This window comes from Schistosoma haematobium, chromosome 5 (genome assembly GCF_000699445.3).
Source record: "Schistosoma haematobium chromosome 5, whole genome shotgun sequence".
NCBI classification, from domain to species: Eukaryota; Metazoa; Platyhelminthes; class Trematoda; order Strigeidida; family Schistosomatidae; genus Schistosoma; species Schistosoma haematobium.
In genome coordinates this window covers 17276462-17292012 of record NC_067200.1, presented here as the reverse complement: position 1 = coordinate 17292012, position 15551 = coordinate 17276462, and the positions used below count along the sequence as shown (strand labels likewise).

Here is a 15551-nt window from a genome sequence, read left to right as displayed (position 1 = left end):
GCTTTGTACTATTAATTTTGATTTGGTTATTTATTCGCAGAAGAAGTTTAATTTTATTTATAACAATCTACCCAATGCTCAATTTATTAAAAATTATCAGGTCAAACCTTGATAATGATACTTACGGCTGATGAAAAAAGTTTTTTATTCTATACCATAATAAATCAATTTCGGTTGGAAACAAAATACTTAGCACAATAGTTCATAGATGCACACTGCTGAGGAGTCGCATACTAGAACAAAACAACCGTTCAGTGCTACTAGGTTTGCAATAGTGGTCTAGTTTAAAAATCGACTAATGAATTCAATAATAATTAAGTTTGATTAGTATTTCATAAATTGAAGATGAAATCAATTATGAAAGTGAAGAGAAATGATGATGAAATTGTAATTAATAACAAAAGAAACAAAGAATAAAAGACAGATTTTTAACAAACGAACGATAAACAAGGAAGTTTGTTGACAAAAAAAGATACTTTAGATTATAAGGTATAATAAAGAGGCAATGTAATTGACAAACATTGAAATAATATAACTATCTTACAATGCAAATGAATGAGGGTTATCATATTTTCTTTCAGTATATAAATATCAGGTCGAAGGTGTTTAATAGTAAAGGCCTCTATGAAACAGTATAAGTAATGTCAGTTGCTTGTAAATTATTTTGAAAAATTTCTTGATATCAACGTTATATCAATTACTCATTAAAAGTCTAGTGATTTCTTTTAGACACAACTAACGAGGAATATGTTCGGAAAACATTGCACATACGATTCTTTACTTGCTTTTACAAGTACACGTAAATTCGTAAATACATTTGAAGGTAGCCTCAGAAGAGCATTAATGCACTTTTGATTGACTTAAGGGACATTTGGTTTTATACATCGAAAACAAATGCTTTACTTGAAGCTTCTCTTTAGCGCTACTTAAATCATATTAGCGATTTTCAAGCCCAACTTTTCAGATGGCCACCAGATTTTACGCTCAGTTCACACTATAAGCAACATTCTGCGGCGAGTAAGCAATCATATTATTTGAGCATTATTTCGTTAGAATGTGTCAGACGGTACCTTTTCAAATGTTTTTGAAAGTAATGTATACCAGAACTGTTGAACTAATACAAAAACGTAATGCATCATAACTATCAGGCTGAAATTTAAACACTGCGAAGGATTTGTTTATTTGATAGTTTCAGTCTACTATGTATACACTAAAGGTTAAATCAACAATATTAGTGAAATGATTTTGATAGTGAGTATACAGAAAATCTGAAAACAGTAGGTATAATCGACCAGGAATTACTATGATACACTCACTAACTTACCACCAAGAGGAAATGTAGGCATTCGTTTATACTTTGAACGAGGTGTGTAAATAATTTTATCACGTTTGAAGTAATGCGAATTCTTCGACTCATCGGTTGGTAATGTTGTTTGCAAAAGAATATACTCTAGTCGTTGACAAATCATACTTTGAGATGATATACTTTTTTTATGAGTAACACAATAACTAGATTCATCATTACTGTCATTCATATGATGAGGATAACAATCACCGTTTCTGTAACGAGTATCAACATGATGACCGTCTACCAAACCTTCTTCACTGCTGCTACTGCTAACGTCTGTGGCCTCCATCCAATTATGATAGTGTTTAGTGAGTTTTTGAAATTCTACATTATTGAATGGATCGATATTCTCACACTCGATGACTTGTGACAATGATGAAGGTGTTAATTCGTCACCAATATCTTCATTCACTATTTCATCATCTTCAGTATCCGAAAACTGTACACCTCGAGCTTCAACGAATAGATCTTTAACAATAAGATGGAAACGAAGTAATAATATTTTCATAAAAATAGGAATATATATTAGTGAAGTTCTATGGCATTGGAATATTATGTAAAAACTTCACTCACTAGCCACTCAAATAGCTATGAAGAAATAGATGAAAGATAGTTAGAATGTTTATTTATACGTTTTTTGGAATGAAGGTTTATATGTTCTCAACTGTCAAAATAATCTATGACAAGAAGATTATACTGATCAGGCTTTTAATCGTTAATAATTTATGACCACAAAATAGTTATTAAGAAAGATTAAAAGATTATTTATTAATTTAAGGCATGTCACCTTCTACCAGTTAGTTGTACAATAATAAATGAAGTGTAACTAGGTTGATTTTAAAATAAATCAGCAATGACTAGGACTCATCAATAGAAAATAAAATTGTTGATCATTAGTCAGTGTTGATTAGGAAGATATAGATTACTATACTGTAGAAGTACGAATAATGGGAAATAATGCTTGGCTGAAAATACATAGTATGACTTACAATGAATGACAATATAAACGATGTACTCACTGTACTCGTTGCTTCATTATTGATTTATGTCAGTACTAGTCATATTTATTTTTACTTACAAACATACGCTACAATGAGCAACTGAATACATCGTTTAATAATCCCCACTGTATATTAAATGACAAATTTTCATTTAGGAGATTTGAAGAAGTATCAGAAAACCATATAATTTCGTGTAGAGCAGAAATTGCGACTGGCTAAAATTATTGTTCCGATAGGACAGGAATATAATGGACCAAGTATTGCCAAAGTATAACTTTAGAAACTATCATAGAAAGTATTCTTATTTATTTTTACTGTACTATTAATATATGCTCAGATTTGTTTTTATATTCTCATACTGCTGAGCTATTATTTGATCTATAAATCACTGTCATATGTCTTATTATTCCAGATTTATTATTAGTTAACTACTTCCCTAATACTCTGGTATTGCATTATTAATAATCAACAAGTTATGTAAATATTACAATTTCTTAAATATGTAATCAGATATTTCAAGTATATTATTGCATGAGTCTTAAGTCGTAGTTGAACAGAGTACAATCGAGAACTGATCAGCATCCTGCTTTCTTCTACTGATTGATCCGATAAAACAAAACTCAACACAATTCCATCCAAGAAAAAAATCTGTTGTTCTCCTCCAACAATCCAGTCATTTTACAAACTAAAGCTTCTCTAGTATCTTTGTCTTTTGTTCATGAGGTGTTGAGCCAATTAATAAATTATTACTTGAAGTGAATAAAAAAACTAAGACTAAATGAAATCTTCATTCAATACAGTGAAATTTTGAAAACAGTAGTTATACACTACAATAATTATATGTCCAGGCGGGAAAACTTACACGGTGTAACATGTTGCATATAAAGTAAAAATTAGTGGAGCATACATTTTTATATAAAACGACATAGAATATGTCGTACATAAATCACAACAAAATCAAATCAAATCAATGATAAAGATTTGAGCGGATCAATCAGACAGAAATCATAAGATTGATCGGTATATTTTAATCAAATTGTATCCCGTTAAAGTAATGCAAGAAATCACTATTGATCTGAGCGCACTGATAATGATTTTTGTGAAATAGTAATTGAAACGTTTATCAAGCAATAATACAATGTAATGACTCTGTTAGTATTAAAAAAAATATTCTCAGAATTAAAACCGACAAAACAAACAAATGGAATTTCTGAAGTGTTCACACAAATCCCGTGCAAACAAAAAAACCAAACAAAACATAATACACATTTGGTCTTTAGGAGTGAAGCATAAGTGCATTGTGAATAAATTCAGTTGAGTATTAAACGAAATGGGGTAAAAACACAAAAACACAAAAAAGCTAGATATCTTACCGGAATGTAAATTTGCTTGATTACAATTATCTATAATAGTCAAAGATTATTATTGTTAATATACTTGTATTTTTATCATTATAATTAGTGTATCATACCTAGTGAATGAAGGTTATAACTACAAATTGAAGGGGTAATATGTTAAAAATTTTGTTCCAGGTAAATCTAAGAAATTAATTTCAGATAATTGTGAATAATTTGATATTAGATACTGATTTAAAGAACTTTTCATGACTTTACTGACAACAATCAGGTCTCGATTTGTGAAATATGCCATGAGCTATCAATTTAGGTTGGAGATTAGTTAAATTACTTATATTAACTGTACAAATTTCTTTTAAATGAATCAAGGCTGGGATACGACCCATTGATTGACAATAAACTACCTGAAATTATCATTGACAATATTCGATTTTGCATCGTTAGATATTCAAGAAATAACCGATCGAAATTGTCAAAAGACACTTAACCACTAAGTTAATCTGAGCAACTTTACTTACGAACACACAGAGCTGATATAATCAAATTCTGCAAATAGCGAATATCATCGATAAAAAACCAAACAAGATGCAGTAAAACTAGATCTGAGAGAACTTGCAGATGACATATAGCTTTTGAAGGATAAAACGGAACAGAAATTTGACATTATCAAATCCCATATACAGATTCCAAATAAACCATAGCACACTAATCATGAATGAGCTATTATCACATTAAACAGACATGAAACAAAACCTTTAGATAAAATGAAATAGATTTAATAGTTTCTATAGATAACTAAAAAGAGATTTGGGCATGTAATGAATTCATTTAAAGAACAGGACAAATCCTGAAAAATATGAAGGTATATAAAATTGTTTAGAGAAATAGAGTCAATAATCTAGTATTTAAAAAAATAATAATAATCGAAATCTTCTATAGACCGACAGACAAATAGATGAAAGCACATTCTAGTTCAAACAAACACTTCAAATTTCTTTTAATACAAAGAAACTCAAACTTTCAATTGTTGAAGAATTCAAAAACGAAATGTTCAATGACAATAGTGTAAGGATTATTTCTAATTTCGTAACAGTTTCAATACGAAACAATACTGTACTAAACACAAAATTAAAGTGTATGTGTTCTTTATCAAAGTTTCTGAACATTAAGTTACAAAAGTATTGATTAAATTTCCAATACTTTCGAAGATTGAAATTAGAAGAACAAAAGAATAAGAGAATTCTCTATGGAGACTGGACAAATAATATCTAAGAGAACAGAACAATTAACATCATGATAGTAAATGTAATCTTGAAAAGATTCAAGAACACAGAGTTATCGAAAACGACTAAAATGAACTACAATTAGTACTAAATTCAAATATAAACCATAAGATTGGTCAATTGAATGTTAATAATATTAAATATACAAACAAACAGTTATTTTATTTACCAGCTGGTTGTTGATATTGTTGCGATGGTTTACCAATGATGATTTTAAAATTATGAAGATCAATAATTGGTAAAGGGAATTCTGGTAAAGTTTGGTCTTTATCACATCTAGTAGATAATAAATTCTGAAAAGAAATAATAAATTTTTTCAACAAAAACAAAACAAACAAATAGAATAAGTAATTCTGATATAATTACGGTAAAAAATATAAACTGATAAGCAGTACATTGAAAGCACAAATAATCATTTCATTTTATTATTTTATTTGAACACATAGATACTGGTACAAGGAGGCACCAAATACATATGCGCTACACAAATCTCATTTGATATATGTGAGAGCTGTGATATTGACCGGGTGCCCAAACCGAAGCAGCTGGTTTTCTTACGGGGCCACACCCCGAGCCTTCGACCTGAAGGTCTGATCCACAAGGCAGTGGAGCATCGTCAGGAGATGCAGTCCCATCGTAGACGGTGACCAACAATCGGTTCATACTCCACTCGTTCCTTCAGGATAATGGAGCCCATGTACACCATTGGTTTGGAATCCGGTTAAAGCGCCGGACATTCGCTTTTCATCCTCTCATTTTCGTAAACAACTAATGCCACGAGAAGGTAGTGAGAAGGACTTCCCTGACAGAGGCTATATACACGTGGTCGTGTGAGAGCATTTCGAGAGGGAGGGCTGGCCCTCCCACTCTCGGCCATACCAGGGCATTTGAGGTGATAGAACATCAATATTGATATCCAATAAAGTAAACACTTCGAATTGATCTTTAGTCACTACGATACGGAGAGATGATTTAATAAATCAATGATTTATAAACACGAAGTTCAACGAAGGGATTTCTTCCCAACGAATTTATCATCAACCTGTACAATCGTATATAAATGAAAATTTTTATTAAAGTACTAATCTAGTATTATAATTTTCTGTTATGTCACCTTGGTTACGCGTCTTCATATTGGTACTTTAACAAAAAAATTTCATATATATACAATTGTACAGCTTGATAATAAATTCATTGAAAAGGGATTCCTTCGCTGAACTTCGTGTTTTTAATTTTAAATGTTTAAATGGGAATTATCTGTCAAATCATTGATTTCCCTTATATTTCTAGTGACTATGTTATCTCCTGTTGAATTTTAACAATCATGGGGTTATCAAAAGAAAGCACCCAGATGCCCTGGTACGGCCAAGAGTGGGAGGGCCAGCCCTCCCTCTCGAAATGCTCTCACACGACCACGTGTATATAGCCTCTGTCAGGGAAGTCCTTCTCACTACCTTCTCGTGGCATTAGTTGTTTACGAAAATGAGAGGATGAAAAGCGAATGTCCGGCGCTTTAACCGGATTCCAAACCAATGGTGTACATGGGCTCCATTATCCTGAAGGAACGAGTGGAGTATGAACCGATTGTTGGTCACCGTCTACGATGGGACTGCATCTCCTGACGATGCTCCACTGCCTTGTGGATCAGACCTTCAGGTCGAAGGCTCGGGGTGTGGCCCCGTAAGAAAACCAGCTGCTTCGGTTTGGGCACCCGGTCAATATCACAGCTCTCACACATATCAAATGAGATTTGTGTGACGCAAAGATACTTTGTGCCCCTTGTATCAATATCTATGTGTTCAAATAAATAAATAAATAAATCTCAAAAGAAAACAAAAATAGTGGTAAATGTCCAGTCAATTACAGAAGAGTAGAGAAGATGAGAACTACTGAATAATTTTATGTTTCAAAATATTTCTTATGTAACAAATGCTTACACATTGACTAAACATTAATCATGTCAAGTTTATTGAATCTGGATATTGTTTCGCCTAATTAAGAACTTGAACAATGTAGCAGTGAATAATTCAATGTGTGTTTCTCAGACCTAATGCAAAGTGAAACAGTTTAATAACCTGAATAACACTGGAGAAAATGAATTGCCCATAATCTAATGAAGACATTTCATAATTCACGTATTAAATTTCCAACATTTCATTGTTTTTATACGTTCATATTTTTTTCCATATTTAGACTGGAAACACCAAATAATGGAAACAGCTAAAACTGTTTTTAACATCAACAACAAATACTCACAAAGAACAGAATCTTTCATATAAACCTTCAAAATATTGTCTGTTAGACAATCAAATCATTCATAAAGTGATGATTTGTTTGATTTACAAACGAATACATTTGAGTATATCCTTAAAGTTGTACATATCAGCTGACAAAAAATCTTATTCAATAATTCATTGTATTGCAATGATATTATTATTCTCAGTACGTGTTAATGGAAGATGTCAGTCAGTCAGTTACAACGTAGAACTTCGTACGTACGTACATCAGTTCGAGTTGCTATACCATATTAGCACCGAGATGAAGTTTTCGATTCAAATCCCGTAGTGGTAAAGGTAATAAGAGTATAAGCAGTAATTGAAAACATTAGGGTTTGAAGATGTTATTCAAGGAGTATAATGGAAGATGATATTTGTTAAAAACCATTCACGAAAGATTTATATATGAAGTAAATTAAGTATACTTTCTCGATTCCGTATTTAAAAAGCATCGACTAATGATAACACCAACATGTGTTCTAAAGATGAAATGATGCATATAGAAAACGATTGTTTTATATCTATTATAATGGAGAGGATTAAAGAGAAGTTCTTAGTGACTATATATACTATTCCCACATTAGTCAACTTACTGATCAATCATATCCCTGTCAAAAGAATCATTTACAATGTAGTGAACGAGAACACGAATTGGGGCAATCGAATGTATTTAAACGTGAAATTACAGAACATCTTACTGAAATCTGAGAACCATACCTAAGTCAACTCAATGTATACTGATAAGATGAACAAGGTTAATATTAACTCATTCATAGGAAATACAGATTAACACAGTACAATACTGTTTGTGTTTTATCAAAATAGAATAAAATGAATAGAATGTTTTCAACTGTTTGCTGTGAACATTTTAACAAAATGTACTTGATAATGAATTGTAAATAAATTTGTATCCAATATTCAAAAGAGTAAAATGAAATTGAAAAAAAGTACAACATAATCTACTTACTGTTAATGTTGATAAATATTCTTTAACAAATATCAATTGACGTTCCGCAGACTGTCTACTAGATGAATTTAATGTTTCTGCTAAAGCCTTACAAGATGTATTTAAATCTCCAATAAGATAAGCTTGTTTACCGACATTGAAATTTATATGATCCTGATAAAAGGGGTTGGTATAAATAAAAACAAATAAGATAGATTAAACACGGAGATCATCACAACTAGCTAATGGCGAGACTATACATAGATGATCAATATTATTGTTCTGTCGTCAGTATGTAAATCAATTGCTCAGACGTCTTGATATGATTGTTTTATCTTATTTCAATGATGATTAACAGTGGGTCAGTGAATTATTCTTAGACTGACAGAATTGATAAAATTGACGGTAATTATAATTTGCCTTTTAATCGAAATAGTTAATCCAGTTTCAAGTAAAGAGATAGTAACGCCTTGAATCACTGAATTAGAGCAAGTTTACACAATTTTGAATATTACAATGATGTTAATAACAGCATGGCAAACATGAAGGATTGTAATGATTACTAGTCGTCAATTAAAACCTCTTGTGTTGGAATTTATATATGTATACTGAGCAACACGTTTGAAAAGAGATGTAAATTGACAGTGAAGAATCATCTATAAAGATAATTAACTTGTTCCTGCTCATGAAAAAAGATGACTGAAAGTTATGAAAATAAGTTTCCTGAAGGTGCCTGTGTTTCCTCTAAGCTGGATGATCATGATTAAACTATCCAGCTTACATAATATGATAAATCGAGAATCTTCATCCTCTATCATCGGAAAATAATTTTACCAGTTTTAAAAGATAAGACAAAATACAGGACATAAATAAAAGCATATACTATAAATGTACCTCTAATAAACTCCATCCATGACCCATAACAATTGGCATAGCTGATTTGTAACTTCGTATTGCCAAAAGCGGCTAAATAATTCAAAATTTCGGTGTGGGGGAAAGTTGGAGAAAAACAATTTTTGAAATATCAATAGATTACTATGATAAGTTTCATATATTTAACAACGTGATTACTTACTTGAATTATTTGTTCTGGTTAGCGTTTTTTAGCGTGTTAGTTTTCTACGAGATGGGGTTGCCAACCCCATGCCCAACCCTCCTCCTTTATCCGGGGGTTAGGACCGGCGGTAGCCACAGAGGGGCTTCAGACAAAGTAGCTTACATGAATTTCTACTTAGTAGTGATTTGGACAACTCGTCCTTTAGATTTTCAAGGGTTGCTGCCGGTTCCAAACCCGGGTAAAGGAGGAGGATTATGCATTGGATCAGCAACCCAATCTCGTAGAGAACAACCTTGCTAAAAAAAGCTAACCAGAATAAACAAATCAAACCATTTAAACTCTGTCATGGGAGTCGAATAATATTCATTCAGAACAATGATGACTCCTCGTGATGAAAGCTGAGATTCTTCGGAAGTCACGAGGCCGATGCCCCTTCTAACAATCAGAGCAACAATTTTTAAAGTTACATCGAATGTCCCCATAATGTGGGAGACCGGGACGACCAATCAAATAATTACGGAAATGAGGAGATACAACATGTCGGTGTTCGGAATAAGTGAAATCCATTGGACTTATGCTGGACAGCAAAGGATCTATTCAGAAGATATACGTAGAAGACCTAGCAACGATAGTGGAAGAAGCTTCAAGAGAAAGAATTATGAAACAAATATATGACACAACGAAGAAACTGGCAGGGAAATATAGTAAACCAGAGGGACCGGTCAAGGATAAAGAAGGCAAAACAACCACTGAAATTCAAGAACAGAGGAACAGATGGGTAGAGTACTTTGAAGAACTCTTGAATAGACCAGCTCCATTTAATCCACTGGACATCGAAGCAGCATACACAGACCTTTCTATAGCTGTCACTCCACCAAAGTTCGAAGAAATCAGGATGGCCATCAGACAAATCAAGAGTGGGAAGGCAGCAGGACCTAACAATATACCAGCACTGGTCACACATAAAAGCAACTGCAAAGATGCCCCATGTTCCGTTCACAAAGATTTAGGAGGAAGAACAAGTGAGACGGACTGGAAAGAAGGATAACTCATCAAGATACCAAAGGAAGGAAATCTGAGAAAATGTGAAAACTATAGGGGCATCGCACTACTATCGGTACCAGGAAAGGTTTTCAAAAAAGTGTTGTTGAACCGGATGAAAGATTCAGTAGACGATCAGCTTCGATATCAACAGGCCAGATGCCGTAATGATCTGTTGTGCACAGATCGAATAGCGACACTACGCATTATTGTCGAGCAACCAACTGAATGGAATTCGTCAGTATGCATCAACTCCCTTGATCATGAGAAAGTGTCTGATAGTGTGGATAGGATGACATTACGGGACCTTTATAGAAACTATGGAATGAGTGGCTGAGAAAATCATTAACATTCGGAATTCATATGACGGAATACAGTACAGCGTCCAGCATGGACGAGAACTGACAGACGCATTCCTAGTGCGGACCGGTTGCTTACTCTCTCCTTTTAGCTTTCTGGGGGTTGACTGGATTATAAATACCTCTAAAATTCAGAGGAAGCAAGGAATACAATGGATAGCTTGGATGCAACTGAACGATTTGGACTTCGCACATGACCTTCCACTTCTATCTCATACACACGAACAAATGAAGACGAAGACAACTAGTGTAGCAGCAGCCTCTGCATCAGTAGGTCTCAACATACACAAGGGGAAAACAAAGATCCTCAAACGCAACACGAAGAACACCAACTCCATCACACTTCATGGGGTAGCTCAGAAACAGGTGGAAATCTCCACGTACCTGGACAGGGTCATCGATGGACAAGGAGGATCTGATGTAGACGAAAATGCGAGGATTGGCAAAGCAAGGACAATATTCCTACAGTTGAAGAATATATGGAACTCAAAAAAACTGTCAACCAATGTCAAAGCGAGAATCTTCAATACGAACATCAAGACAGTTCTACTGTACGGAGCTGAAACTTAAAGAACTACCACAACCATCACCAAAAAAGTACAAATATTTAAAAGTAATTGTAAACGCAAGATACTCAGTGTCCGTTGACTAGACATCATTAACAACAGCCTACTGTGGGTGGTCTATACTGCTTCACGAGAGGTAACAGGAGTAATGTATTTGGACAGTCAATGAACTTATACATACCAAATCCGCCTATACGAAATGTAGTAAGCTAAGTGTTGATCAAACTAGTGACAAAATGACGAACAATTAAAAGTAAATAAAAACTAGTGAACTAAATATTCGCATTGGTTAGCTTCATACTTACTGTAAAGTGCCGTAAAGAGAATAATATTTCTGGTAACGATGATGATTATTGGAATGGGAAAATGAATGTAAGTCATAACTGAATAAAACATGGAATAATTAACCTTTTAGCAAAATCGATAGTGTTCTATGATATTTTTTCAGTTATGTAGTCTAAATGAAAAGAAAGATTTCAACTCCTCACTGTAGCTGGCAACCAAATACGGAATGTCACGTGTTAGTCATAAGATTTAACCAGTTAATCAGAAGTTACGGAGACCACGTAATATAAGAAAAAAATTAATTTGTACAATACCATCATAACAGAAATATCATATATAACCTGTTTGGCCCGAGCATATCGATGTGCTGCTAATGCCATACGAAATGCAAACTTTCTTAACATTGGGCGTTTCAGTGATAGAACGCAATGAGCTATTTGTTCTATGAGGAGACCGCTGATAAGATCATCTTCCTAAATAAAATAGAATTACAACATCAAAGCAATACTGAGAGCGCTGACAATTAAAAAAAGGATGAATGTTCAATAAAGAAAGCCAACTAACCATACAACGGTACAACTTAGTAATACAGAGCGTCAATAACAACAACTCAGACAATGGTTGCTGTTTTTCAGTGATTTAATATGCACGTGAGCATAGAAACGTAAAATATTTACCTATGACCATACAGTTAAACCATTACGATCCTAACTTATTGTAAGCTGGGAGAGAGTACTGATTTAAACAAAAGAATGGTACTTTTAGCAAACCACTTAATTTACTAAGTCTTTCTAATTAATCTTGAAAGACCATTATAAACGTAAAAAGAGATAGATATATCAAGACACAATCTTACATTCTATTTCACAACATACAGAAAACAATATTGTCAGATAATTTATAAAGCTATATTGTTTGTCTTTAGATAGGAAACTAATCCCTCAATAGTTAGGCGAATAGAAAATAAGAGGACAATGATACTACAAGTACACGTGAAAACTACCACATTCGGAGTAAACTATGAAAAATGAGAGATGCTATAATCCGTTACATTTAGTTATTATATGTATGCACAAAAAGCAAAGGAAAAATTCTGCAAACACGAACTCTTTGGTGCTTACCCTTTAATGGGTAAACAACAGATACAATCAACAATACATATCTTCAAACTTCTCCCTATGAGCAAATTTACCTCAGTCAGTCATTTTCGATGTAGATGGTGAAGCGAATTCGCGCTAGATCAAGTTGTTGTACTCATCAGCACAACAAGATGAATAGCGAAGAAACTGAAATGACGTAGTAGCAATGACAATGAGAAAGAATAAAGATTGAGAATGTAGTTAGAGTGAACAAAAATAAATGAATTAAGGAACGCTAAAATTCAAGATCTAAACGAAGAAAAGGATTGAATGTACTGACGCCATTGTGATTGACTCGCGATTACGTCAAACACGTTATACCAGAGGAGTCATGCTCACCTCCTTCACGCAGTTTCAGTGTTGTTTCGAAAACTAAAGCATGGAAAGCAAATGTCTGGCACTTAAACTGAGGTTAAGGATACAGAAGGATAGATTTGGAGGATCTAGAAAACGAGCACCATATGAACCTATTCTGATAATCGGATAAAATAGGACTGAATCCTCTGATTTCCTTAATTGCCTCGTGAACAGATATTTCGGTTAGAAGCTAGGACGATGACCCTCTAAGAAAGTGAAAAGCTTCAGTTTGGGTGCCCCGGGAGTATTCCAGACCACCAAAAAATATGACAATACATAAATTATAAAGAACCTGTTACATTCTCTCCGCCAAATTACTACCTTAAACATAAGTTCCAGTCACCTTATAAAAAATGAAATTATTTTGCTTTTTCAGTTTAGGGATTGTGAAGATTGTTAAGTTCTTGATTGAGATCATGAACCGATTGATGTTAGACCACCATTGAAAACCTGGAAGCACTGACTTATCATTCATATTTTCCCGTCATCTCCATTCATCATAATACAATAATACAGATGAAACTCAGAGAAATAACATGTGCTTGCTCTGAATTCAGTTCACGTGTGGTAGTTTAGTCAATGAATTTCGATCGTATACGTAATACGACCGTTTCACTATTCGCTGCAGGAAACCAAGAGTCCCATTTGTATACCCGGACAAAATTTTAATTAATTTATCAATCAATTATAACGAAATTCCACTGAAAAAATACAACGAAACCACATAAATTTATGATGGGATAGTCAGTTAGTTTTAATTGGTAGAAATCCCTTGCCTACAAGACGCAGTTGTTGTGGGGATGTCTTGTTATTTACATTTTAGTAGATACGATATATTTAAAAAAAAGACATACACAGTAGAAGCGATTTGTAAGAACGCCTGAACATCAGATTGTTATTTGATGCTCACTAGTTACAGACATAAGAACTCATCTCACTTCAATAGGGATGAATGGTGACATTGTTATCAGACGATGAATTTCATATATCACCTTTGTCGACCCCGCTTAAGAATCAGATTAGCATAGATCGGACTTGGGTAGATGTATGTCAAAACCTTCGATCATCAGAAATGTTTCACAGTAGAACTTTCATATCATAATTACTGAATGGAAAATGTTGACGTTTGATATTTTTTATAAAGTAAATCGATTTGTAAATTAAAGTCAACATTATATTAGATGGTTAAGATAACTAACTGATGATATTCACGCACCAAAAGGCACTAATATTCAACAGTAAATCAATACTTTTAGTATTTTTCACTTCTCTAAATGCTTATATTTTAACAACTCGATCCTTCGTACAATAAGATACACAGAATTTAACAGCATTTCAACACCTAAGAGTATTTCATGGAAAAGTTTACTGGAAAAACATTGTTTATTCATGAAAGTTTGGTGTTTTTGGATCAAGCACAGACCGGAAAAATACAGATGGATTATTTATGAAATAATTATTTACACAATTTCTAATTTATTGCCACTTACGTCTGAAGTTAGTCGAATCAACGCCACAGAAGCTTCATTGTAGAGACCACGACTACATAATGCTTCAAAATTTAACAGAGTTGATCGTAAAGCAAGTTCTGGTGATCTGAATATACATACATATAACAAAATTATATATATATGTATATATATATGTATATATATATATATATATATATATATATATATATATATATACGAAATACCTAAAAGAAATATACTTCTCGTGAAATATTCGAACATTGATAATATGATAGCCAGATTTTTAGCATGGGATAACATGGTCATTCACTCAATATGTGATGAATGAACTAACTTGGAATTAATTCATTTATATCAGTTGCTTTAAATCTCTCTATTGAGCTATAGTATTGCAATTGATAAGTCTCTTTCGGAACATTCGCATCCTGTGCTGATTGCCTTGAGTCCTAAATAGGGCGAAACACACCGTTTATACATCATATGGATGTCCACTTGAAAAGAACTAATTAACAAGCCAAACCTCTTGCTTCTATTGAAAGCGCTTTTAACTTTGCCGAGAGTTGAAGTGGCAATATCAATATCCTACTAAGTTTGTGCCTTTCTCCAAATAATACTGACCAAATCAGTAACATAAAATCCAAAGGACAGCTTAGCCGATTAAATTGAAACCACGAAGCCAAATGGTTGTGATAAGCAAAAACTAGTAAACTATTGGTAAACTGTAAAATCCACATAATCATTATTACCATCCATTATTTTTCTGACTAATCATATTTATTGTGGTAAAATAATTCCTGCTGCGAGCCATATAGTCACAACCACTAAGGTAAAAATCTTTGGAGTAATAAGATTTGCTACCGAATACAAATGGTTTGAAACTACGTACACCAATCTTCCCACTTTCAGTGATTCTAAATCTTAAACTAATCTACGACATAAAATTATTTTAAGTATATAACATGGTCTAGATTTCTCTGTGATACACCTATGTCTTATAGGAAAAAATTCCAATACTCAACTTCCAACCATTGAGTTTCAATAGTTTCTTTATATTTTCACAAAAACA

The 15551-nt window shown here is 33.1% G+C and overlaps 1 protein-coding gene across 3 annotated transcripts in view; it reads right to left on the bottom strand.

Moving 5' to 3' along the window:
• TRAPPC8_1 (Trafficking protein particle complex 8) overlaps nucleotides 1-15551 on the bottom strand; it is a 60317-nt gene that overhangs the window by 26812 nt on the left and 17954 nt on the right. For 2 of the 3 annotated variants that reach the window (XM_051217629.1, XM_051217628.1), the window contains exons 8-13: nucleotides 14504-14609; nucleotides 11859-11990; nucleotides 9104-9175; nucleotides 8231-8383; nucleotides 5157-5280; nucleotides 1325-1816 (exon numbers count right to left, since the gene is read on the bottom strand). In XM_051217629.1, the coding sequence (XP_051065044.1) occupies nucleotides 1325-1816; nucleotides 5157-5280; nucleotides 8231-8383; nucleotides 9104-9175; nucleotides 11859-11990; nucleotides 14504-14609 (1079 nt within the window). Of the gene's footprint in view, nucleotides 1-1324; nucleotides 1817-3722; nucleotides 3753-5156; nucleotides 5281-8230; nucleotides 8384-9103; nucleotides 9176-11858; nucleotides 11991-14503; nucleotides 14610-15551 lie in introns of all 3 variants that reach the window. The other variant, XM_051217627.1, reaches the window with a different exon arrangement.